Source organism: Cebidichthys violaceus, unplaced genomic scaffold, assembly GCF_023349555.1.
Source record: "Cebidichthys violaceus isolate CVI_PGR_0920_01 unplaced genomic scaffold, fCebVio1.0.p SCAF_42, whole genome shotgun sequence".
In the NCBI taxonomy this organism is placed as follows: domain Eukaryota; kingdom Metazoa; phylum Chordata; class Actinopteri; order Perciformes; family Stichaeidae; genus Cebidichthys; species Cebidichthys violaceus.
This window is the reverse complement of record NW_027176617.1, coordinates 1,552,078-1,578,275: the sequence shown is the minus strand read 5'-3', so window position 1 is coordinate 1,578,275 and position 26,198 is coordinate 1,552,078. Positions and strand designations below refer to the sequence as shown.

The window sequence follows — 26,198 nt, the reverse complement described above, 5'->3', positions numbered from 1 at the left end:
GGACAGAGATGTTTTTTTCCCCTTAATAATGATACCAGTGCATCACGTCAGTAGATACATAAACTTGCACTGGCTTCTGTTGCACTAAAAAAGGCAATGTATTCATCAGTGTTGATGCTCATGTGCCTTAATTCCTCTGGCTGCCACAATGCTCTGTCAATTTGAATCAGTTATTCTGCCCTTTTGCTGTACCTGTGATAACACATTTCTCTCCAGTCATCTTGACATGGGAATAGTCAGGGGTGGCATAAAAATTACTGTGTGATGGATTTGTCCATTAAAGTAAGCTGAGCTAAAAACCTGGAGTCTTTCTGGCTGTCTATCCATCTGTCTTCTCTTTCTCTCTCTCTCTTTCTTTTTAATACAGACTCCCAAAACACACTCACACACAAATTACACCACTCACTATTTCCCTGCTGTAAGGCAACAGCTGTAAAATTTACTGGCTTTTTGCAAGAATAACACACCTTTTAGGAAAACAGAAGTGATGCTATTATTAAAACAGTGAGTCATTACTCAGACCCCCAAACCATACTAAAAGTGTTACTAAAAAATAAATAAATGTTAGCTTCAGTTAAGGGATTTTCAACTGTAATACAATTGTATTTATTTAGTTAACTTAATTGCTACATAGCCTTACAAACGCAATATGGTAAATTCCCACTGAGAGCATACGAAGCGTCAAATATTTGTGAGAAAACTCAGCTAAATCAAGAGCGGTCTGTATGCTGAAAATACAGGCCTGTTTCACAGCTGAAGCGCCCTGTTGAAGTCATTTGATTTCAGCGGGTGACACTGACAATGCCCAAGCTTTACCAAACCCCTCCTGTAGCCTCAATATGCCATTCAGTTGGCTGTCATGGACACTTTCTTGGATCCTCACTGACAGAAGGTCTAAATGGATGTTACATTAGCTGCAATGCCATGCAGGAAAGGTGTGAGTTTCTCCCCTTTACTCTGCCAAGTAATACATGCCTGTTTGACGTTGAGTTAGGAAAGTAAATGGGATCATGATGAGGTATTCAGTGTAATCCAATATTTACAGAACATTTATTGAACAAAACCTGAGAAGGGAAGGAATGGGTATAGCCTACTTTCGGCATGGAAGCAGGGTGGCTTTAAGAAAGCTGTGTGTATGCATTAAGGCAGGTGTATATACTGTATGCCCTATGTGAAAAATAAATAAAAATAAAAACAACACAGAAGGCTGGACACGGGAGCATAGTGACAAACTGGCTCAAAAATTTGCATTCATCTAATAATTTACTTGCTTTCTGAGCTACTGTTTAATCTAATTTTGAAAGAGCCAAATGATTTTTCTGAAAAAGCTCAAGGAATATAACTGAAACATTGCAGTGGGCTTCTCAGATTAACACAAGTATCAGCTTTATAGGCCTATAGCAGAGCACTTTAGAGAGCTATCTTCAGCAGTCAATTATAAATACCCAATTAGCGATTTTTTGGGGCCAATGAGCCTGACCCTTGATGAGTACTTATCTGAATTATTATAAAGAAAATGTAAAGAAAGAAATTTACTATAGCTGACCTCCACTTTCCAAGTGGTCAGTGTTCTCCACTTTGCTTTGTTTGCTTCCCACAGACAAAACAGGAAGACAGACAGGAAAACATTAGATACCTGGTGTGCTATGTGGTGGTTTGCTGTTTATTCTCAAAGGATCAGAATATGCAGACGAATAATGAATACCAAATCAGTTACACCTCTTTAACTGAGCAAGGAAATGTACATTATTTAAATATTTTGCTATACATTGGCGCCATCTAGCGCACGGTAGTTTCACTCAAAGGAAGTGACGTTGCCTCAAATTCCTACCAATCAACAGCCGCGGCTCAAAATTCGAAATTCAACTTGCGGAGAGCAGAGAGTCGGATATGATATGTTGAAATGGATTGTGTTGCTAACTAACTTTAGTCACCAACGCATTTTGCTACACACCAAATAGCCTGGTGGTTTGCACGTGTCGGTAAGTTGACTTTTAGGTTTCTTTTCTAACATGACGGCAGCCTACAACTACTGTAGACATTGTTATATCGACATACGTTAACGTTAAATAGCATGCTGACCTAGTTAGCACATTAGCATAGGTGTTTGTTTTGCTGAGGTGTATCAGCAGGCTACGCTGTTGATACATTGGATAACGTCAAGAAAACATTTGAACTAATCACAGATCCTGAGCCATGGTGAAAGAACGGGTCCAGAAGAAGTCCTTCCAGCAGAGTCTGGAGGACATTAAGGAGAGGATGAAGGAAAAGAGGAACAAACGGCTGGCTCGTGCTTCAGCCCCCAGAAGAGTACGGTCCAAAGTGATAAACAGCAGTGGTAAGGAAGTGGGCCATGCTTATCACTTTAACAATCACAGCTTAGATGACGTTTAGGACTTTCCCCACAATTATGTAGCATACTAGTACTTCACATTGTCAGATGCAGGAGAGATGTTGAAATGCAGATGAAGTTTTGCCCTTAAACAGGCAAATAACATCCATTCCGTGTTTTCTCGCAGTGGTTAACTCCATTCACACCATCCTGAAGGGTGTCCAGCTGAACAACAAGGAGCTGGCTGTTGCCCTGCAAGTTGAGAAGGAAAAGGGGAGACAGGCTAATGCAGTGATCCTGCAGCTGAAAAGGGAGCAACAGGCACTGTTTCTTCACCTACTTCTGTTCAAGAAGAAGCTCAAAGAGCAGGAGGCTCTCGCAGTGAGTGCTACAGAGGTACACCGAGGAGACCTGTGGTCTGTTCTTTGTTGATCAACTAACTAATTATTCCGAAGTAATGTTACTGTGTGCCTTTTGTAAAGGAAATTGTATTTGATTTATTTCTGTGTTGATTTAGAATAAAGCTCCAAACATCCTTGTGGAACCCAAACACCATGTAGATTCGGCAAGGTAACTTTTTGAAAACAAAAATGAATTGCATAAACTTTGATGACATCCCTTTATTCTGAGATTTATGACTATCAGGATCTATTACCTCTCAATTTACAGGAGAAAGCGGTCCAGCCAGAACCTTGATAAGCCCATTGTGTGCAAATCCTCACCAATTTGTGCAGGTATATATAGACACCAACACAACTACTACTACTACTACTACTACTCTTAATATTAATGTTACGGATTAGCCAGAAAAGTTGAGTTATTGTCAGATGAGTACTCTTATACCATTTTGTTAGTTAAGTAATCAAACTAATTGGTAAGCATTCTGCCAAGAGTTTTATTTGTAGAACGATCAACATAACATATTTAGGTATAGGCTATTCTTCAAATCACCTAGTTGACTAATATTTGGAGAAATTGGAAAAATATGACTTTTGCACATTATTACGTGACAGCTATTGTGTACTGGTCTCATTGTTTTAATAAACTATTGCATGTATCCCAAAAAACTAAACTGTTGTAATGATAATGTTTTTGTTCTTATTTTCACAGACCTTCCGCCTTCTGAAAAGAATATACAGTCTGACAGGCAGATTGTGCTGCCATCTACAGTCGGTGTGAGACGTCGCCATGCAGATAGAAGAAGCAGGAGGAGGTCTGAGTGTGTGCAACAAAGGAAGTCGTTGAATGAGGGTGACCCCATCACAGGCTTGGGTACTTTGATAGCAAGTCCTATTTGCAGTGACCATGAAAATACAAATCAGCCACAGCGAGGAGCAGAAACACATTTAGTGGAACCCGTTGGCACTGAGGATTTTATCCATTCTACTCCTGAACCTGTCCCGCCCAAAAACAGCAACAACCAGCAGCGGCCCAGCAGAAAAAAAGCCCAGCAGCAGCCCCGAACCAAACCAGAACCTGCTCCACAGAAAGCAGAAAAAGGCCGCAAACCAGACCGTGCCCCGTTGAAGAAACCTTGGGAGAATCACAAACCCAGAGCTCGCTCCAAGAGTCGGGACCGGTCAACCACACGGGCCCAAACAGCAATTCCGTCACAGGGGAATAAGCTCAACAGCTCACTGGGTTTTAATGACACATTTGACTTTGATTGTGAAGAGGCGGTTCACCTCACACCGTTTAAGGCCAAGGCAGAGGACAATCAGTCGTCCACGCCCATCGGCGAAGAGGCTCCTCAACCTGAGGCTACAAATGTTGTTTTCAAGCAGATTGAATCCAGCTCGTCATCACCAGCTTCTGAATCGGAGGACAGCCTTTATGTCCCTCAGAAGAGCAGATGGGCACAGACTTCCCCTGACAAGACCAAAGTGATCACCACTCGTGGAGGCCGGCGCTCTAAAGTCGTCAGACGGAAAGAAATCATCCCTCCAAAACAAGGGCTCTCTGGTGAGCTTTTGGGTTTGTTGTTCTTAACTTGATTTTTATGTTTGATTTGTGATTTATTTACAATGTTAAGATGGTTATAGTTAAACAATTAAATTAATTATTTTGTGTTTTGTAGTCTTTAGAGATGAGGAGTCAAGTCCTATGGCCGTACAGCCTGAAAAGACAGAAGCTCATCACTCCCCTGACTTGAGGTTCTCTAACAGTCCTGACCCAGCATTGTTGAGACAGGAAAATCACCAAGGTGAGTAAATGGTCAGGAACACGTTGAGCATTATAATTGTAGCTCTCGAGTTGTAATGCATGAGCGTGAGTATACACAAAGCCGTAAAGGTGAACTAGATGGCGTAATGCCGTTTTGTAGTCTCATTTGGCCACTTGTTTGTAACCGCCTTCTTTAAGACAAATTCTCGAGAGGGTTATTTACTGCTGTGTTTTATATCGTAGAGCAAAACATTTTATATCTCAAGCCTGTGCAAACCATAGAACTTTTTTTCAGGCATCTAACAAAACAACATTTCAAAAAATCCCATTGACTTTGAGATGAGGGAACCGGATGTGCAAAAATGCTATCATGTGCAATATCAATAGAGACTTTATAGACATCCAGGTTGGCCAGTCAGACAAGGAGGTTTTAGTCCATATTCCTGCTGAATGAATGCATTTTGGTCTGCAGCAGCTATTGCATCTCATAAAATTGTCAAAATGTATAGCACATTCTAAAATGTTTCTTCTTTTCCTGCGTAATGTTTTCAATTTTCAGTGCAACCCCAAAATCTTGCTTGATGTTATCCTCGACTCTCTTGGTGTCCTAACTGTTCGATACTGTATGATCTTTAACAAAGATGTCACGTTAATTTGTTTTAGCAAATTGTTTCATAGCTCTTTTTTGCACTTGAGTATCTGTTTGTGCATGTCATAATTTGTTTGTTTATCCTGGTTTTTCAGAGCTTCCAGGAGGGGTTAATGAGAAGGATTGTTTGCTACCCGTCAGCCCTCTGGTTGAAGTGGAGATGATGAGAATAGACAATGTCCTGTCTAATTTTGGCGATTCCTCCGGTGAGGCTCCTCCTCCTTTACCTCACCAAACGCCCCAGAGGATCAAGACGTGCAAGAAACGTACGTTTACTTGTCACTTATTAAATGTGCTTGTCGAAACACAATCCCACAGACAACAGCTTTGTCACATCAGTGGGCACTTGGGAGGCTTGGCCAGATCGCATCTTCATCGCCTTGTCACTTCTCGATTCATTCTCTTCCTTGCGATGTCTTTGAGTTGCTCACTCATGTGCGCACATGAATACACACCCGTTTTCTTTTTCTTGCTTTTGGATCACATCTTTCATCACGTTTCCACAGGTGGGCTTGGTGTAAGGACAGCAGGGCGGGGCTTAAGTCTGTGTGATGTGACCAATCTGTCCCCTGCAGCCTATCGCAAATTCTCCCATGGTGGCTCACGGCCATCTGATGCCCGATGCTCCACCCCTGTTCCTGCTCGCAAGCGGCGCTGCACCATGGTGGTGGACTACAAGGAACCCACGCTAAATGCGTAAGTTTACATATTGCTGCCGCTCCTCGTGGAAACGATTTCAGATATGTTCACATTTTACTGCTTGAATGCTCAACAATTACATTGTCATGTTGACAGGAAACTTCGGCGTGGAGACAAGTTCACAGACGTGCAGTTCCTCCGCTCTCCTATTTTCAAGCAAAAGTCTGGCAGGAGGTCTGTGCAGAAATCAAGGAATTCAATTAGCAGCCAGCAGCCATTTGATAAATACAATGAGTCATTTGTTGGATGTCGCTGAAGGCAGCTACCTTGTTGAGTGTTGGCTGGTATTGTCCGTTTTAATGTTTTTAGGTTTGACAAGTGATCATTTTGTTTTTTAACTTTCAAGGTTGTATTTTAGTTTTATTTGATGAAAAACTGTGATACGTAGATCTTATTTGTTGGCTGCAAAGCTAAAGTCTTTCTTCTCTCTGGCTTTTCTCCTCATGATCTCTATGTAAATGTATTAATAGCTATTTTATGAAGATGGTTAATTCTATTTGTCACCATCTTCAGTTCTATTTTTATTATATCCTGAATTACTTCATATTATTGTCATTTAATATATTTAAATGTTTCCATAATCATAATATTCACCTGTATTGTGTGACAATAAATGCTGTTTCTTATTTTTCTCTTTTGCAACTATATACATGTTCATATTAATGGCTGTAGTAGCGTGGCAATGAAGTCAGGGTGTCTGCTGGGTCTTAAATGTATACAAGTTTTTGAGATACAATTTTCCAGCTTGTTTTAACTATTTATATATGTGAAGAGGTTGTAAGCTTAGATTCGCATGCATTTGAAAAACTACAAGACACTAAAATAGCCTCACTTCTGTTTTATTCAGTCTATAAAATAGGCTAATACTATGTCATTAAAACCAGTTGTACAAAGAGATCATTTTCCAGACATATTACAAAATGTATTTTTTTCCTAAAGTTTTAAAAGTACAAACACTTTTTTACAAAACAGCAAAACTACATAGTATTGCACAATCTTTTCATATATCTCCAAAGTATAAAGTTATCAATCTCCATCTGCAGGACAAAAATAAGAAAGAATAAATTAAGACCTTGTCTTAAGCATAATTCTTTTAAATTACAGAACATAAATAAGAATAAACTAGGTAACTGAATTTAGTCCTTAGTGAACAGCGGTAATTTATGTGTAATACAAATTCTGAAAAGAAAAAAATAGTTTAACAAATACTTAATAAAAGTGCATTTCGATAGTCAAACTGCCCTATGTGGCTTATTGGGGAAAAGAAGATTGTTTTTTGTTCTGAAACAGAAAATATATGTTATATACACATTTAAAATATACAGAGGGTATAAGTGCTTTAAAATAATTCAAATCTGTACATATTTAAAGTATGTATTCCTCTTTTGGCAGGATGAACTCATCACAGACAAGCTTTGACCTCATTAACGCCGTGCACACTCACAGGAACGAAGTTAAATAGACAGGAAAACCTGAACTCTGTCACGTTCCTTACAGGTAACACTTGTGTAATGACTTAATACAATGTAGATGTGGTTACTGCTCTTCACAACTCTACCTGAGTCAACTGAGAGGAAAAGGCAGACACTCAAAAAGGCAGGGCGTGAAAATATGAAAAGAAAGGAAAGAAGAGATGGAGGGAGTGAATCTCCAATCAGCTGTCAATCTTTGTTACCTTTTAATGTCTACCACAAAAAAAATAACGGAAGTTTTCTGACCTGGTTAAAATATATCACTATTCCACTGCCCTGTTTTTCCATGGGACTTTGGGATATGTAATGAAATAAAAAGACACAATGCTTCTTTTGCTTAATGTCAGCAACAGTCTCGCAGGCCTTCAATGAGGCCTTTCCTTATGGCCTATCTTTCAGTGTTAATATCAGTCTAAGCTACTGATTCAGGATCTGGGTTGGCATGCGTCAAACATCAAAAGAGTGCTGATCTGAGACCCGTTCACATCTTTTCAAATTAAGATATGTGTTTCTGAAACCTAACCGCTCCAGAGTCAGTAGTCCTATTCTTCTTCACTTCTCCATGCATATAGCTGTCTTTTGCATTACCCATAACCTAACCTTTAACATTAATAGTCTCATCTTTTGTTAAGGTGAGGAGAACCTTCTTCATCCTCTCTTCTACTTCTCGATGAGGCCTGCTTCTTTGATCTTGGTGTAGAAGAATTTCTCCAGTAAATTGGCACACTTGTAGTACTCGCTTTCTGGAGGGTTGTATTCCCGACAGTTGGTGAAGATGCGCTGCATGTCAGCCATGAACAACTTGCGTGTCGTGTAGTACCTGCTCTTCAGACGCTCGCTCATTGTCTTAAGGTCTGTGAGGAAAAAAAAAGTTTTTTGAATTTTTTAACATTGATTGAATATGTATGCTACCAAACCAAGAGCTCTTCTCTAATGCACAAAAGACGCACGTAGTATTTATAAGTACTTATTCCAAAAGACCTGCGCTGTGATCTAAAAATTCTAATCTAAAAAAGTGCAAACGATTTTTTAACGGACTATTAATGTGGAGCATGGTACACAAATAGAAATAGAAAGGTTAAGCATTTCCTCCTGTGCAGACCAACGTTCAACCAGAAGACACAGCCTCAATCCCAGCATGCATCTGCCCTGACGATGTGTCCTTGAACCTCATCGGCAATGTCTTACGCCTCAGTTTCAATTAATTATTGTAAATAATTAGGTCTGCCTATTGGTAATAGTTCCACTTTAAATCCTCTTTTACTTCAGACATATACTGTATACTGTATACATACCCATTGGGAAGCGAATTACTTGGTAGTACCCGGGTGCCTCTGTTTTCTTCACTGGCTCCATGAAAGGCCAGGCATTCTGGTGACTCTAAGACATAACGATCAGTCTGGTAAGAATAAAATGTGTGTATGTGTTAAAAGAACACTGCATAATGGGTACGTGTGTGCCTAATCCTCACCTTCACATGCTGGAGGATGGTCTTCAGAGTGCTGTACAATTGATCTGGGTCCTTCAGTTCCTTCCTAAAATGCAGTTAGTAACAGAAAACAACATCAAGTTAATAACCCAAGTCACTGGGTGAAGCAATGGTAAGGCACTCTGCTAAATTCAAATCCTGTACAGTAGAGTCACACTTACCCTTTGCCCACAGGCTTCCAGCCAGTTTCACCTTTTGATATAAAGAAACTAAAATGAACCTCATATCGTACTAAAGACATCCATAAATATTAAATACAAACCTAATGTAGTGTAAGAGAAAGATATACTGCATACTGTGAAATCAAAATTGTGAGTAACTTACGTATGCCAGGAATGCTCTCAATGGGAATCTGCCGAACTCCTTCCTTAAAACAGGAAAGCCCCGGATAGACCTTTCTGATCTGAGCCTGCTTCCTCTCAATCAACTTCTTGATGATCTGAGGGAGACAAATGAGAATAAAAGATAGTGAGTGCAGGGACAAAAACAGAGAAGGAAGGCATTTAAACAATTTAAATGCAAAAACACACACCTCCTTCTGCTTCTTGATAATGACAGAAAACTCTGTGTAGGGAATGCTGGGGTTGAGTTCACAGCCCATGAGCGTGGCTCCTTCATAGTCTTTGATGTAGCCCACGTATTTGGCCTTGGGAACCTTGATATCCTTTGAGAAACCCTGAGAGGGAAGATATTTCTGTATTGTTGAAGCTGTACATACACTGAATTATACCATTACAAAAATGAGCCCACTTACAAAACATCCCCCATCTTATTCTTGATTTATATTCTTTATGATACTTTAAAAACCAAAAAAATTAAAGTAAAAGTAAGTGAAAAGCTGAACAAAAGCTGCAAAGTGATAGTAATTATACTTGTAGAAATGTGTGTCAGTAGTGTAAAACTAAGCAGGTTGCAGCAGTATCAGAAATAGCAAAGTTCAAAACAATATCTTAAAACAAGTTTTTTTACACTGGAAACAAGTGAAATTGTCTAAATTGAAATGGTTCTTTTGTTTTTGCAGGCCATTTAAAGCCTTTTATGTAGACACGGTTCAGTAGGAAAGAGAATGTGACCAAAGTCACCACAGTATTACACAAATGTTACATGCACTTTAATGGACACAACATGTTACCTGTTTCTTGAAGTAGCCAATGGCGTACTCATCAGCGTAAGTGAGGAAGTTGAGGATTTCATGCTTTATGTGATATTCCTTTAGGTGGTTCATTAAATGGGTCCCATAACCCTGCAACCACACAGCCAAAAAAGGCAAAGGTCAAAACTGACCAATCAGACAGCATGAATTCACCAAGCTAACAAACAGAATGTGGTCTCACCTTGACCTGTTCGTTGGAGGTGACAGCACAAAAGACAATCTCCGTAAAGCCCTGCGATGGAAACATTCGAAAGCAGATCCCTCCGATCACACGGCCATCTTTGATAAGTGACAACGTCTTGTGCTTCCTGTAAAAAAATAAAAATAAATAGAGATTTTAGTCAAAATGTACATCCAACACATTTCTGAATGTGATGATAAAGTACGTTTGCACTGACGGATCAAAGACCAGCCGCGTGATGTATTCCTTGGGCATGCGAGGCAGCTGGTGAGAGAACACATTCTGGAGGCCGACGAGCCACATCAAGATCCTCCTATTGGGCTTCTGGTTCAGAGAGTTACCAATAACGTGGAATTCAATCACACCCCTGCGCTCCTCTAGACGAGCAGCTTCATCGCGTGCAGAGTGAGCTGACAGCAGACTGGTCTGCAGAGGAAGGAAGGTATTAAACGATGATGATCACTTTTGTTCCTTTCATCCCTGTCTCTATCAGAGGTCTTGATATACATTGTATTCATTAAGTGTGAACAGATTACTATACACCACTCCGCAATACTGCACATCACTGTTTCTGAAACTATCCTGGATCATGGACTTACAAGTAGATCATTAACAGTATTAAGCAATGCCAGGAGGGAGATACTCAAATGTAGTCAAACATAGATGTGTTTTTCTTCCTTTTATCTAATACATTTCCTGCCAAATGAATAACATTATTTTTATACTTTGGCAATGCAAAATGATAATTTAAAAACAGTATTGTGTTTTATCAATATTTAACCTTAAAAATGTGTTTGATGTCAAAAAAGATAATGTTTTCTTCATCCAACTCTAACTGTAAGTCAATGGGAAGTGGTTACCTCTGGAATGGCGGCAGGGTCGGTGATGGTTGCCATGACCTCATTGATGAGCTCAATGGGGATGTCACCCACTACTCTAGGTCTCTTGCTTTCCTCATGGGGGAGAGGCTCAGTGGGTTTACGCTTTTCTCCAACTGTGATAATGCATGGACACAGAGGAAGGTAGCTATCTAAAACTTTTATATTTGCACTCTTTATATTGGCACTCTTCACACTTTGTTTTGCAACTGCTGCACAGAAATTTCCTTCAGGATGAATTTAGTTTTATCTTAGTTTATCTTCCTCATTAAATGTCTCTTTTAAACCTTCTCAGCAGTTTAGTATTGTATCTCAATACAAACAAGAAGTTACCCAGCATTTAAGGTTAGCTCACTATAGGCTCATCTCCAATAGGCCCTTCTCACAGCGGCCATTTTGACATGTTATTGCAGGTTAAACAGTTGTAATCGCTAAGATTATTTATGGTCCCATTCTTCCTTGCTTTCAGTATGTTAGGCGTATTTCTGGGGTGTTTTTCACTTCTATTTCTTGATACAGCTTTAAGGCCAAGAAGTATTTGAGGAAATTAGTTAGTTTAAACTTTGGGACATTCCATTATAAAAAGATTTATTTGAATCAATTGATAGAATTAAAGTAGTCGGATGGTGACGATGAATCTTTGTTAGCTGAGGAGGTTCAAGTACAAATGCCACAATAACACAAACACGGTTTAAATGTAAGACACAAGGCTAACTCTTCCCTAGTGCCCACTGTTTACTATGAGATGCTATGTAATAACGTGGAATCATTGTAGCCGTATGAGTAATTACAGGTTTGACTGTCATACCTGGGTTTGGCTCCAGTGCAGAAGCTGTTTTCCTGGCAGGACTCACACTGCCGCAGGTGGATGGGTCCACTGACACAGGGCTGGTGCTGTAGTACAATGGCCTGGCCACAGGGGGAGCGCTGATAACTACAGAGCAACGGAGCATTTTTTTATTATCATTTTCTCAAGTGACAGTTCTTACAGTGTCTAAAGTTAGCTTGAAGAGTGTGTCTGCGAGGGTGTCCGTTACCTGTGTGGATAGGTATCTGCCCTCCTGAAGCTCCTGCCAAGAAGTCTTGGCTCCAGATCGGAGAACTATGGCTGTACACCTCCTCCTCCAGCATAGACAGGAACCTGAGCCAAAGAAAACAAAACAACCACAATTTAACTGGTTGTTAAGATGGTTGTCAAGCATGCATAGTGCTCACTGTGTAGTTTGATACTGAGGATGGCCATGCATGTGTAGTGCATAAGCAAGTGGCTCTATATGTTAGTCTTAATGGATAATTAAGGTTGTGGTGTATCCCTTTGTATTCAATCTCAGAGTTTCTTTTTCTTACTTGGGAAAGTGTGTGAGGATGAGTGTGCGTTTTTCAGGCGGCAACTTGTCCTTTTCCTGTCTTGCCTGCTCCAGCAGTTGTTTTCTCATCACAGTGAACACTGAACGCAACAGCGTCCGGCCGAAGATCTGAGTGGTCTCGTACCGGGGTAGACTGTCACAGAACTGAGGCACATTGCAGTAGCAGAGCCATCTATAACAAGCACACCAGATAAATAACTATGACTGTAAACAGGTGGGATGCATGTGAACAGGATATCTGGCAGGACGTCTGGTAGTGCTGCTACCTGGTGTAGTTGGCTTTGTATCCAGCTGCATCATCATTAAGAACCCTCTGTCGTCTCTGAGAGGGCGTTTCAAGCTGCCAGTAGTTGATTTGGTTGAGAAACATCTTGGCCAGTTCCATTATGGTTTGACGTTCCTTAGAGGGCAGGTGGCTGAATTTGTACTGGACAAAATTGTTCACCCCCTTTTTGAAACAAAAATATAAATACAAGGGAAAGCAGACACAATGAAACAATTTGTGTTGAATAGTGTTGTTGTTTGTTTATTGCCGTTGATGCACATGGTAGACATGTGATTACCTGCTCGATGCTGGGTTTTTCAAATGGAGGACTCTCCTGTGCTTCTAACATCGGTTTACCCATCTGTAGGATGGATTTCCTCAACAGCTGAAAAATATGCAGAAAAAGGGAGAGAACGAATTTTCACTTGTACACAATGCGGGTTGTAAAATCCTGTGTTTGCATATTTTGATTGTAGAACACGAGGCTTACTTTGAAGAGGGAAAAGTAGACCTGTTTAGTGTCAGCATCCTCCTCTTTGTGAACACATGTGTAGAGATACTCCACATCCAGGACAATACCTAAAAGTCTGTTCATTTCCTCCTCAGAAACATTTTCTAGATGGGTCACATGATCACCTAGGGAGGAAAGAATACATTTTAAAATGGTATATCCCATACTCTGTACTGTTTGGTATTATTATCAGCTGTAGCTTCTTTCCTAGACTTGCTGACATACCCAAGGTGTGAGAGCAACTCCGGCAAGGCTCCTGCAGGTTGACTGTGCTGGACTGCTGGTCAGTTCGTGGGGGTGTAGGAGGGGGGTTTTGACTTTTCCAGCCGTTACACTTACAGGCTCCCTCAGCCTAGGAAAAACACAATGCAAATGAGTACAGGCAGGAATACAGATGAGGGTAGACCCACTTCAAATTAATCACTTTTTGAATCTGTGAAACATATGATTCATATTATATAGTGAATAGTAAAAAAAACAATGAAGTTGTATTGATATTGGAAGAAAAAAAAAGTATAGATTAATTATTTTTCGAAATTTAAAGTATTTGTTGTTTCTAAAGTTGGCTATGGTGCTTTGTGACTGGAGTTGCTGTTATCAGTCACTTGCATACTTTATCTGCTTTGTAATCAGTGCCTTAAAGTAAACAGTAGGCTATATCTCAGGCACTAAACATTTCTCTAGCAATGTATTATTTGAATACACAGTAAATGGGCCTTAGCAGCATTTATACATTTTAAAACTTGACAAAGCTGCTCAGAATAATAGATTTGTTACGACCAACTTTGTACAGTATCAGGAGATGGGGTGAGAAGGCCTGTCAGCGTCAGCCAGAGTTACCACACTGCGCATGCGCCTGCAACAACAACAAACTCCGCCCCTCCAGCAGCTGTCACCCTGTCAAAACAAAGACCCCGTCCCTCTCTGCGGATGATATACTGCATAAAAACATAAAATCCTCTCTGTTTAACACTGTCGTTGACAGTCGGCACGGGGGCACAGTATAATTTCCCGTGGAAAGCCTCAGATCGCGCACAAGCGCGCACACACACACACACACACGCACACACACACACACACACACACACACACACACACACACACACACACACACACACAGGGATGCAGCCCTTGTGCACACAGCCTGCTACTCCCAAGTACCAGCGCCAAGCCAATGTTTACGTTCACCGACCCCCCACCGAGACAGAAACATAGTAACGTTGTACATACAGTGGACAACTTACAGCTGGAAGACCCCGACATTATAGTCCAGCAACAATAACGCTTGCATCGACTGGATTATTAATATCGCTCGTGCATGCCAAATGAAAAAAAAATGAAGTGCGGCAATGGCTTCCTTTGCTGCGCTTGCATTTTGTAAACTATTGCAACCAAACCCGTGAAATTCGATTCATTGTGAATAAACAAACCGCTGTGTTTAAAAAGACAGCCAGCTGCAAAAAAACAGCATACTTTGCAGGATGAATACACTCCGAGTTTTTCCAGTTTCTTTGGCCGAGGTGAAGAGCGGAGTTGCGCCTTCTTCACGGCGATACGTGCTGATCCTCCAGCGGCGCCGGAGCCTTCCGTCCCCCCGGCTCCAGGAGCGGCCGGAACCAGGCCCGCTGCCCCGATGGCCGGCGAACCTTGCTGAATCCCAGCGCTGTCGGCCATGATTCACACGGAACCCCGACGGGACCCCCGGCCCGGGAAATAATCGTTCTGCCGTCAGCTCTATTCCACAAGCGGAGGATCAGACATGGCGCTCATCCTTATTTTCAATTTCTCACTGTAGGCCCATTTTCCTCCGCTAGGGGACTCAGATGGGATAGGCCAAATCCACCACAATTCAGAGAGGAGAGGTCACGAAATGCAACCGTTCAGAGCAAAATTTCAAGGTCAAATGTAGTAGAAATGTGTTTTGCCTCGCGGATCCATGTCTGAGCACACAGTGACTGGTGAACAGTGGTAATTTCATGCAACATAATAAATTAATACCAATACCCCATCATTTATAGACTAGTATTACAATTATCATTAAAAATACAAAATTGTTGGGACAATTAGTTAAAAGCCCTAAATGAAAGAAATCAAGGGATCTAATGAGATTCTGACAATTATTGCAGAAAAATGGTCAACTCAATATCAAGTTGAGGAGAAATAACACCTATAATAACCACACATGAACAAGACAACAGTTAAGAAAGAAATATCACAGTATCATACACACAGCAAGATTACAATAATAAATTATCAAATTTATTTCAGTATTTATTTGGTCATCACATACCAGAACTGTAAAATGCTTGCATTTAAATGTTTTTGGCTGCAATTAAGTGTTCACGGCAAAAAAAATAAAAAAATCATACAATTTGCATTGTTATAATTTGTAAATTCATTTATTCATGAATCACCATCGTGCCAGCTGATAGTTGTTACACTGTTCCTACAATATCATCACAAGGTTACTGAATTGTTATGAAGGGGCAGACAGTTGGTTAATCAATCCGTATTGTATTGTGTCCAACTTCTCTAGAGCTTTTACAACCAGTGCTTCTGGATGATTGGGTCTAATAACAGGGAAGAGTGCTGGACAAGTCTTATACAACAACAAAATAATTAGTGAAATGCAAGAAAGAGATAATGTTAAAAAAATAGAAACCAAAATGTTTGGATATTATTATTTTTTTCTTTTGAGAAAAAGATACAAGACAGACGACTAAATAAATGCAATTTCATTTTTTGTTAATAACACTACATACATTTATAAGACCACCACTGATTATAATTTAACCATTTGTGTGAAAAAAGGAACAGCAACACAACTCCAAACCCAGATTGTAGCTGTTTTTTTCTGCTAACTGTACAGTATTTTTAAATGATTATCTAGACAACTCCCTAGCAAGCATTAGTCCTGTCACTGGTAAATCAAAAAAAGGTAGACTACACTGCAACACCCTATTTACAGTATATTATTTATATATTTATATTTATATATATATATATTTATATCACACTGGCTGTAATTATGACAAGATATATTCATGAGCATCATTAGTGCAAGGCATGAGTAAGACCTGTAAAAAGAGTTATTGATCGTGTGTGTGTGTGTGTGTGTGTGTGGCTATGTGTAACATTATAGTGAGGGATTGGGACAGGAAACTCAACATAAGTGAGGGAGAGTTGTAACAGACCGTGTGTATGTGTGTGCTTATGTACAAATATGTTTAGGTCTGTGTTCAGACCAAAAAAGTCAATGTAAGTGTGTGTTCATGTGCAAATGTGTGTTCTCTCACACACACACACACACACACACACACACACACACACACACACACACACACACACACACACACACACACACACACACACACACACACACACGTGTGTGTGAGTCTATGGATGAAATCTGTCATCAGCCAGCCAGCCCAGGCCCAGTTTGTACACACACTGACACAACTGTGTCTAAAGCACTTCCTAAACAAGAGAAGATGGCAAACAATTATGATTCAAAGGTGATTATGAAGCAGCCTTACATATTGCAACTCACAACTCACAACCATCACCGTCGTTTTTTACTAGGTGCAAACCCAGCAGCGGTCCAGCAATATTAACACAATGGGAAAGATAATCTGCATACACTAAATCATCCAAAGACAGAAACCAAGAGACCCAGGTAGAACCACAGGGACGGTCTACACTAGATGTATGAAGGGACACTGCATCAGAAGATGGTGACACTGATGTGTCCCTCAGAGGGCCATGTGCCTTGTTGTGGAGAAAGCTGGGTGGAACAGGGTTTTTGCTGTGCTGCATTGGTCCTTGCAGACACTCAAGTCACAGAGTAAATACTGTGAAACATTGCACAATGCCACTCGGGACAGCTAGAAGCAGGCATGGCTCCAGAATGGAGCCTTAGATAATGTTCACTAGTGCTACTTAGGGTTTTAGTGGGGGAAAGAACACAGACAGGCGGCAGAATCTAAAAGGAATACAGTCCACAAATGTTTTTAAACTTTAAGATAAAAGGGTCCAAGTGACAGAGGTGTGGAGCTTAGGGTTTGTGTCTTTCTCTCTCTGCCTTTCCATCTTTACTAGATTCACATGAATACACCACCTCTTCTCTAATAGACCACTTTCTGTGCTACTGCAGACAAAAGAGTTTTAGTTTTTCTATTTTAGGCCATGTAAGTATATAGGTTTGTGCATTCATAATTTTGTGCAAACAATAAGTAACAAAATTATCAAAAACAAAACAGAAGACTGGTATTAGAAATGCAGTAGTAAAGTCTTAAAGTATCCCAAAAACAGGGAAGTAACCACTTCCTCTAAATTAAACTCATATCTACAAGTTAAGAAGGTTGACATTGGAAGGCAAGGAACACTAATGTCTCTAATATCTGCTGTCATTGATCTACCAATAATAATTGATAGATGTAACAAGCTGGAAAGTAGGAAAGAATTGTTAGGGGGCATAACCAGGTAGCAGCAGAACCATGATGGCGGGAAAGAGGCAAAGCCATGTGGAGAAATCAGTGTAATACCATTGACTTGAAGAGGGGTGGGGGGCATCGTTTCGCAGATCAGAGAATTGGAGATAAGAGTACAACACATTGCATTAATGCGGTGGCATTCAGGGCATCTGCCGCATTAGTTACTGCTCTACAGGTTGGTTTGAAGGAAGGCGTTCTTCATGTTAGTTACTGCAGCACGGAGCCTTGGCTGGCTGGGCAGCCTCTGTCAGGTCCACCCCCCGGTTCCGCCCGCTATTGGCTCCTGGAGCCTGTGGCTCACTCTTCGGCAATCTCTTTGCTGTAGGGAAAAAAACAAACCACAATAAACCACAATAAAGAAAACTGCAAGTTTCATTTTGCAGGGTGCATAAGTTACAATTGGAATAACTTCATGTAAATCATGTCAAATAACAGTGGGATTAATTAATTTAGTTCTGATACCTTGGGGGGGGGGGGGGGGGGGGGGCGCAACCCAAAGTAGATAAAAAGGCAGCGTAATATCATATAAACATGTGATGAAGGCCTGTGCTATATGGCTAAATAAATAGGCAATTCTATTTAATATACGCAGATTAATTAGAGACAGACAGATGTTAAGTATCAACTTTCATTATATATTTTCAGAAAGGAAAAACATAACTAGGCTTCTTGTGTGTTTCAGCCCACACAGTCTGTAAATAGCTATTCATATTTCTGACCGATTAGAACTTTTGACCGTATTTATTATTATGTATTTATACTTTATCAAGGGTTTATCAAGACGTGCAACAATGATGATATACTGTTTTACTAGAAACTTAAAATGCTCTCTTATTCAATGAAATACAACAAGATAATTTTAAGGAGGAACATGTGTTATCTAGCCTATGTATTGGTTTTTAATTAATTTATTTATAAAATAAACGCTTACTGCAAGATCGTCATGTTGCTGCCACTGCCGTTTTCCGAAGTAGCCCGTATAATGAGGATGGCTACGCAATCAATGCAATTCTTAAAAAAACTGTACGGATCAGGACTATTCACAAAAGTCGCCCAAATTGACGAGAAAAAAGGCGTTAGCTGCCGAAACGCAGGTTGTTTGTATCACTATATATCTGTACCACTCTAGAAAAGCACTGGCAAAATCTACAAATAAAGTGTCAATTACCCACCAATGGCCATAAATATCTCATTCACGTTCATAGATGTCTTGGCCGATGTCTCCATGAAAAGTAAGCTGTTGTCATCTGCGTAGGACTGGGCATCCTGTCAACACAACGAGTTTTTAATATTACATGCATTCAGTGACAACAAACAACAATTAGATGGTGGTATAAAGACTGCAAGTCCTGGTAGGGAAGACTAATGGAACAAATCACTTGTTCTGGATGTAATAACATTGAACCAAACCAAGATATCCATGAGAAGTAGTAGATCAGTATTCACAAGAAATGCAGTTAAAAGTGTTAAGACAGTTGTTTGTTTGCTCTGACCTGGAAGTCAACAGCTCTCTTGCTGGCTAGGTCAGCCTTGTTTCCTGACAGAGCGATGACTATGTTAGGGCTAGCTTGTCTTTGCAACTCCTTCACCCAGTTCTTTGCCCGCGCAAAAGACTCCTATAAAAAGAAAAACAGTGCAATCTGTCAATACCTTCATGTGATCAGTAACTTCAAAAGAGATTTCCTTTCAAAATTAGACATTTTCATTTAGGCCACCAGCTGTATTTGAACTACAGCTTGTTGTTCTGAAGTAATCTTACTCCTTCTTGAGGGCTTGATTATGGTATGTATCATCTGTACAACTATAATAGTGAAAGTAAGGTGTAAGAAGTTCGCCGAGGGCGAATAAACGTGCCTCGTTTGTGATGTCGTAGACCACGATGGCTGCTTGTGCTCCTCTGTAATACATGGGTGCCAAACTGTGGTAACGCTCCTGACCTGCAGTGTCCCAGATCTCAAACTTCACTGTTGTGTCATCTAAACACACTGTCTGGGTGAGAAAGGCAGCTGAAAAGACAGAATAAGGTGAGGGGTGAGTCAGTATTAGATAATGAATATTTACACACAATATGTTTTATAATGCTGTGTAAACATTTCAGGTCATAAATATATGAAAACAAAGCATTGTCCGTTTTTCCATTATGCAAGATAAACATATCAAATATGATATACAGGTGAAACTCGAAAAATTTGAATATCGTGCAAAAGTTCATTTATTTCAATAACTCAACTTTAAAGGTGAAACTAATATACTACATAGACAAATTACATGCAAAGCAAGATATTTCAAGCCTTTATTTGTTATAATTTTGATGATTATGGCTTACAGCTTATGAAAACCTCAAATTCAAAATCTCAGAAAATTAGAATATTACATGAAATCAATCAAAAAAGGATTTTAAATACAGAAATGTCGGCCCTCTGAAAAGTACAATCATGCATATGTACTCAGTACTTGGTTTGGGCCCCTTTTGCACGAATTACTGCCTCAATGCGGCGTGACATGGATGCGATCAGCCTGTGGCACTGCTGAGGTGTTATGGAAGACCAGGATGCTTCAATAGCAGCCTTCAGCTCTTCTGCATTGTTCGGTCTCATGTCTCTCATCTTTCTCTTGGCGATGCCCCATAGATTCTCTATGGGGTTCAGGTCAGGTGAGTTTGCTGGCCAATCAAGCACAGTAATCCCATGATCATTGAACCAGGTTTTGGTACTTTTGGCAGTGTGGGCAGGTCCTGCTGGAAAATAAAGTCAGCGTCTCCATAAAGCTTGTCTGCTGAAGGAACCATGAAGTGCTCTAAAATTTCCTGGTAGACGGTTGCGTTGACCCTGGACTTAATAAAGCACAGTGGACCAACACCAGCAGATGACATGGCTCCCCAAATCAACACTGACTGTGGAAACTTCACACTGGACTTTAAGCATCTTGGATTGTGTGCCTCTCCATTCTTCCTCCAGACTCTGGGACCTTGGTTTCCAAATGAGATGCAAAATTTGCTCTCATCAGAGAAGAGGACTTTGGACCACTGAGCAACAGACCAGTTCTTTTTTTCCTTAGCCCAGGTAAGACGCTTCTGGCGTTGTTTGTTATTCAGGAGCGGCTTCACAAGAGGAATACGACATGTGAAGCCCATGTCCAGGATCCGTCTGTGTGTGGTGGCTCTTGATGCAGCAACTCCAGCCCCAGTCCACTCCTTGTGAAGATCTCCCACACTTTTGAATGGCCTTTTCCTGACAATCCTCTCCAGGATGCGGTCATCCCTGCTGCTTGTGCACCTTTTTCTTCCACACAACTTTCTATTAATGTGCTTTGATATAGCACTTTGAGAACATCCAACTTCTCTTGCAATTACCTTTTGAGGCTTTCCCTCCTTGTGGAGGGTGTCGATGATGGTTTTCTGCACAACAGTCAGGTCAGCAGTCTTCCCCATGATTGTGAATTCTACTGAACCATACTGAGAGACAATTTAAAGGCTCAGGAACCCTTTGCAGGCGTTTTGGATTAATTAGCTGATTAGAGTGTGACACTTTGAGCCTACAATATTGAACCTTTCCACAATATTCAAATTTTTTGAGATTTTGAATTTGGGGTTTTCATAAGCTTTAAGCCATAATCATCAAAAATATAAGAAATAAAGGCTTGGAATATCTCACTTTGCATGTAATGAGTCTATATGATATATTAGTTTCACCTTTTTAGTTGAATTACTGAAATAAATGAACTTTTGCATGATATTCTAATTTTTCGAGTTTCACCTGTAATACAATTTCAGCTTAAGTGAAAAAGAGACAAATGACTTTTGTCACTCAATTCAGGGGCTACTTTACAATCGTGACAATAGCAAAGAGCCCAATTGGCACTACGGAAGTGCACCTGTCATAAAGATCACTTAATTGCATAACAACCATGAGCAATAGCCTGGTTTGTTGATATGAAACTCACCTCCTATCGTGCTCTCCTGGAATTCATGGAACTGACCCTTGACGAAGCGGAGCACTAAGCTGGACTTCCCAACAGCTGACTCCCCCAAGAGCACCAGCTTAAACTGACAGATCTTGTTCCCTGCATTGGGTCCATTGGGTCTCGTAGCTCCTCCCCGATTGGCCATGACCTAGTCAGATCCCCTGGTGTCCTGTGTGCCAAACCTCACTATCAGGACTTCTGCTGCAAGAAAGCAAGAGAAGAAAGAGTTTATGGACGAGTAATGAAGATGTGAACGATACGACACACTTGTGAGAGAAATGTAATATTACTCCGTGGAAAAAGACAAAATAATCACAACCTACTGAGAGTTAATTATTAGCTTGATCTGCCAAAGGGTGTATAAAATGCATTAAAAACACTGGGGAAAAAAGTAGTGAGACCAATCTACATGGCGTAAGTGAACAAGGTGCAGACTATGTTACTCAAACTGTGCAATATACAAGTCTAAGCCGTGGCCTTTTCACTGGCTTGCCTTACTGAACATGTGATATTGAGCATTTTTAGAATTTTGAAGAACATTGGGAGAACAGAATGCAAACATTAAGACTTTTAGATGCAGTTCAACAAGACTATACACGTATAGAATAATAAATCAGTGTAATTTGCCAAATAAGGGGAGTGACAATTTGTGGTCTATTTAGAATAAAATCATGCAATAAATACGAAAAAAAATCTATAAAAACTAAATTGAAAAAAATACACAAATTAATACAAACTAGAGCTAGACCAATAAAAGGCTGGTAGTACTACTGTAAGTACTTATTATGGAAGCTTGACTTTAAGCACCTTATTAGCGATTAATAATAATCAATAATTACTTAGTGACCAGTGATTATTGGTCAAGTCCTTAATTCATATTTTGGGGATTTATCTATGTATTGGAGTAACACAAGAAAAGGTCAACAGCATAGTTCTCTTTTCTATTATTAATACATTTTGATAGTCTAGCCCCACCTATCAAACTGACAAGGCCAATCATGTGAACTGAAAACAGAGCCATTTTAGTGAAAGTGATGCATTTCACACCCCTACTTTCAAATTACAAATTGAAGCTTTAGCCCTGTAGTATCACACTTTTTTACATCTTGCATTTTACAAGTTTTGCAGAAGTCATTTCATTTATACAACAACAACAACAACAACAACAACAACAACAACACTGCAGTTTTTGTAGCATCCTTTTATCACTGCAAACAGAAAAAATGTGTGTTAAGTTACAAATTTCACGACTGAAAGTAATAAATAAGTTTACATTAAAATTATGCATTGATTGAATTCAAATATTATCAAAATGTGCTCACAATGTATGCTATAATTCCTTACTTTTCGTCTTTCAGAAAAAGTAAATTAATTTGTGAAATTATGTTTAAGTCATTTCAATACAGCCAATTAACTCCATGGTGAAAGCACCTCAAACATGCATTTAAATATAACTGTCATTGTTGACATCCAGTTACAAACACAAGTTCCTTGCCTTTACATACGACATTATGGATGAAAAACCACCAAAACCACATACAATTCCTTAAATCAAAGGAGACCGTGTAAAGAATCCCGGAGTTTTCATGAGTTTCACTCACCCACATTACCTGGAAGAAACTCTGTATGGATACATGCCACACATTCATGCATTGCTTAGTAACTTACTTAGGATTGAACTGCTGACTAATTTGTACAACAGATGACTGTTGTCAAGAGGTAAATGCACCCTATGTCCGATTTGCAGAAAAGTTTCCCCAAGCATGATCTGTGGAATATTATCCCTGATCACAAAAGTTACTTCACCGTGTTCACCCCCCACCAATTCCTTATCCAGGAGATAGATAATATACAGATACCGTATCATACTCTCATATGCTATTTTATGCAATAAAGTGCAATGGCTATGCAAAATAAAACTACCTTTGTAAAGCATAGTAGTTATATTGGTATATTGTTCTCTGTGGGGTGTTCATGGCCTTGATAGTTAAGTTTGAGGCCAGAAAAGTCAGAAATTATTTTATGTTGCAATACCAAAGGATCTGCTTATGTATTTATTCAGGAATGGAGGAATAACAATTTCCTCTTGAATACAAAGCCAGAGAAAGTGACCAGAGAGATCGTTTCCGAGGTACTTAGGTCCAACATTTATCCTTAAACCAAGAATATTTGACAATAATTAATTTGAACACAGACAGGCAAGAAGAAAACAAAAATGCATGAGGAACTGCTGCGTAAAAACAGCAGCTGTGGTTACTGAGACCCACGACAGGGACTGTCAACAAACGCTGCGTACTGCAATGCTCACACAATATGTGACTGACGTTAGTTGACAGTAAACACACTTTACTCCCGTTAGCTGTAGACAGTTATCTGTTTAATCTCAGACGGGATGGCATTTTTCAAATTGTTTAGCTAGTTGTCTAGCTTGTTGGTTGGCGTACTTGCTGTTAGCCAGCCATAGGTTTTTAACTGGACAATAACATTGGCGTTAGCCTCCCAACCACTTTAAGATAAGCTCAGCTAACAACGACGCATACAACAAATACGGTGGGTTGACAAGCTAGTCGTTGTATGGCTACAAAACGTTAACAAATTTAAATGTTGTGCTGGTTTGCTTGAGTTATTTAATGGGGAGTAGACAACCCTCAAATAATAAGCACCAACGTTAGCTTGCTAGCACTGTTAGCATTCCACCCACTGACCTGATTCCAACCATTTAGTGTTAGCTGTTAGCTATCACACAGTCAACTGTTGGCAAATCCCAGACTTTACTAGCACCTTGCTAATGGCACCACGTTCACACAAAAGAGGAACAGTTGTACTCGGTAAGACGTGACAAAGGCCTGTATTTCTGCATTCCCTTAGCTATCAAACATCACCGACATTAGCTGGAGGCAGCTAGCCACAGTGCTAGCTAACGTTAGTGCCCGATGAGCGTTAGCTCGTCAGCTGGACACCACAACTCGTAGATTCACGTCAAGTACACTACCTGAGAGCCAGACGATGTTTGGGACTTTAAATACCACTGCTGTAGTATTTACACAAGGAGCCCGGAACACTGTGGTGGGGTGGTGTTGGGAAACCAAGAAAATAATTTCAACAACCCCGTCACGTCTCCTCCTTTCTTTCTTTCTTCTCGCAACTTCCCCTTAGAACCAAAACACAAACAAGTTCTTCCGCCCCCCTCGTGCCACGTCACGCAGCACGTCTGCGCTCCAGAAATGAGTTTCTGAGGATGTTACCAATAACAATAACTGCACCTATGTTTTAGATAAGATAAGATCATCCTTTATTAGTCCCGCAGTGAGGAAATTTACAGGATTACAGCAGTATAGTGGATAGTGCAAACAAGAGGCATAGTAAAAAACAAGATGAAAACAAGTATTATAAATAAGTAAATAAGTATTAAAACAGTAAAGAATATGAAACAAGTAAAAAAAGTAAAAAATCCACAATAACTAAAATATTATATATACAGACAGAATGTTGTTTGTATTGGACAGCTTTTTAGTGGTGTTAGTGTTGTGTGGTCTACTGGTAGCAGAGCTGGTTGAATATATATTGCACAATTATATATTTTGATAATATTGCATTGTTAAACAGCCTCATTTAATATTGGTATTTGATATAAATATGCCTTTGTGTTGTTTATAAAAAAGAGACAAAACTGAGGTGGGAGACAAAGAACACTGTGATGTGTCCATAAATATAGCTCAATATTCATGTCTAGATAAGGCAGGTTTTGTTATTAATAATAAACATTCTAATGTTTAAAGCTGTAGTTCACAACCATCTTGGCTTGTGACCCATTCTTGTTTCGACCCCCATCACACAAAGTTGCGAACTGTTCAATGAATTTTTCCTTTTCAGACTGTTTCATTTGGATACATTTTTAGAGGCCTGTAGAGGTAACCTGTACTTCACAAGACAAAAGCTAAATTATTGATGTCAGTAAATAAACACAATTTTGTCCAAGCAAAAAGATAACCTTCCTGGAACACTCCCTTAAAGCTCCCGCTTGGCTATATTTTTTACATTTCATGCAACCTTTAAAGAACATTCTAAAGGTTTGCATCAGGCATAATGGTTCGATAAACGTGCCCTGAAGGTTATTTTTCATTTACAGAACATCTGTGAAATGCTACATTGTGGTTGGTCATTCTTGAAAAACAAACATTATACCTCCAGACAAGTCAGCAGAAGTTTCTCTTTATTATTTAAAATATAAGGAGAACCAAGGAAACATCCCCCAATGGTTCCCAGGCTGTAATATTTGTAAAGCTAAATGTGTTGTGTAATTCAGATTCAAAGCGGCAAATTTACAAATGTAATAGTAAAGTATACAGTATCATACATGCAATATTGCATATGCATATATATATATATATATATATATATATATATATATATATATATATATATATATATATATATATATACGTGTATGTATGTATACACATACACAAGAACATTGGAAGGAAGAGTGATGTGATGTTTGAGCAAGACAGAGAAAAGTGTAAGTGAAACAAGTCTTTTGTGACATATTCTAAAAAAATTGTAGATGACATGAACAACTATCT

The 26,198-nt window shown here is 39.7% G+C and overlaps 3 protein-coding genes across 4 annotated transcripts; 1 reads left to right on the top strand and 2 right to left on the bottom strand.

Annotated features, from left to right (window-relative positions):
* Nucleotides 1-1,884: 1,884 nt before the first annotated feature.
* sgo1 (shugoshin 1) lies at nucleotides 1,885-6,430 on the top strand. The gene is made up of 10 exons (XM_068728537.1): nucleotides 1,885-1,982; nucleotides 2,187-2,338; nucleotides 2,520-2,728; nucleotides 2,850-2,902; nucleotides 3,002-3,066; nucleotides 3,443-4,294; nucleotides 4,410-4,535; nucleotides 5,240-5,410; nucleotides 5,651-5,840; nucleotides 5,940-6,430. Exons 2-10 carry the CDS (start codon nucleotides 2,197-2,199, stop codon nucleotides 6,097-6,099), a joined length of 1,968 nt encoding a protein of 655 aa, XP_068584638.1. The 5' UTR covers nucleotides 1,885-1,982; nucleotides 2,187-2,196; the 3' UTR covers nucleotides 6,100-6,430.
* A 235-nt stretch (nucleotides 6,431-6,665) lies between these two features.
* On the bottom strand, nucleotides 6,666-15,023 carry kat2b (K(lysine) acetyltransferase 2B). The gene is made up of 18 exons (XM_068728603.1): nucleotides 14,633-15,023; nucleotides 13,385-13,511; nucleotides 13,139-13,284; nucleotides 12,947-13,033; nucleotides 12,650-12,831; nucleotides 12,364-12,555; nucleotides 12,054-12,157; nucleotides 11,825-11,950; nucleotides 10,999-11,132; nucleotides 10,356-10,564; nucleotides 10,139-10,265; nucleotides 9,937-10,047; nucleotides 9,337-9,480; nucleotides 9,129-9,243; nucleotides 8,966-8,996; nucleotides 8,787-8,850; nucleotides 8,611-8,695; nucleotides 6,666-8,169 (listed from the first exon to the last, which is right to left on the bottom strand). Exons 1-18 carry the CDS (start codon nucleotides 14,831-14,833, stop codon nucleotides 7,976-7,978), a joined length of 2,379 nt encoding a protein of 792 aa, XP_068584704.1. The 5' UTR covers nucleotides 14,834-15,023; the 3' UTR covers nucleotides 6,666-7,975.
* A 381-nt stretch (nucleotides 15,024-15,404) lies between these two features.
* rab5aa (RAB5A, member RAS oncogene family, a) lies at nucleotides 15,405-24,793 on the bottom strand. Of its 2 annotated transcripts, none has more exons than XM_068728434.1 (6): nucleotides 24,608-24,793; nucleotides 21,595-21,816; nucleotides 19,507-19,658; nucleotides 19,146-19,268; nucleotides 18,825-18,918; nucleotides 15,405-17,971 (listed from the first exon to the last, which is right to left on the bottom strand). In XM_068728434.1, exons 2-6 carry the CDS (start codon nucleotides 21,758-21,760, stop codon nucleotides 17,856-17,858), a joined length of 651 nt encoding a protein of 216 aa, XP_068584535.1. In that variant the 5' UTR covers nucleotides 21,761-21,816; nucleotides 24,608-24,793; the 3' UTR covers nucleotides 15,405-17,855. The 2 variants fall into 2 exon arrangements, with proteins under 2 accessions (XP_068584535.1, XP_068584536.1); XM_068728435.1 differs by having other exon boundaries at nucleotides 21,595-21,813.
* Between the last annotated feature and the right edge of the window lie 1,405 nt (nucleotides 24,794-26,198).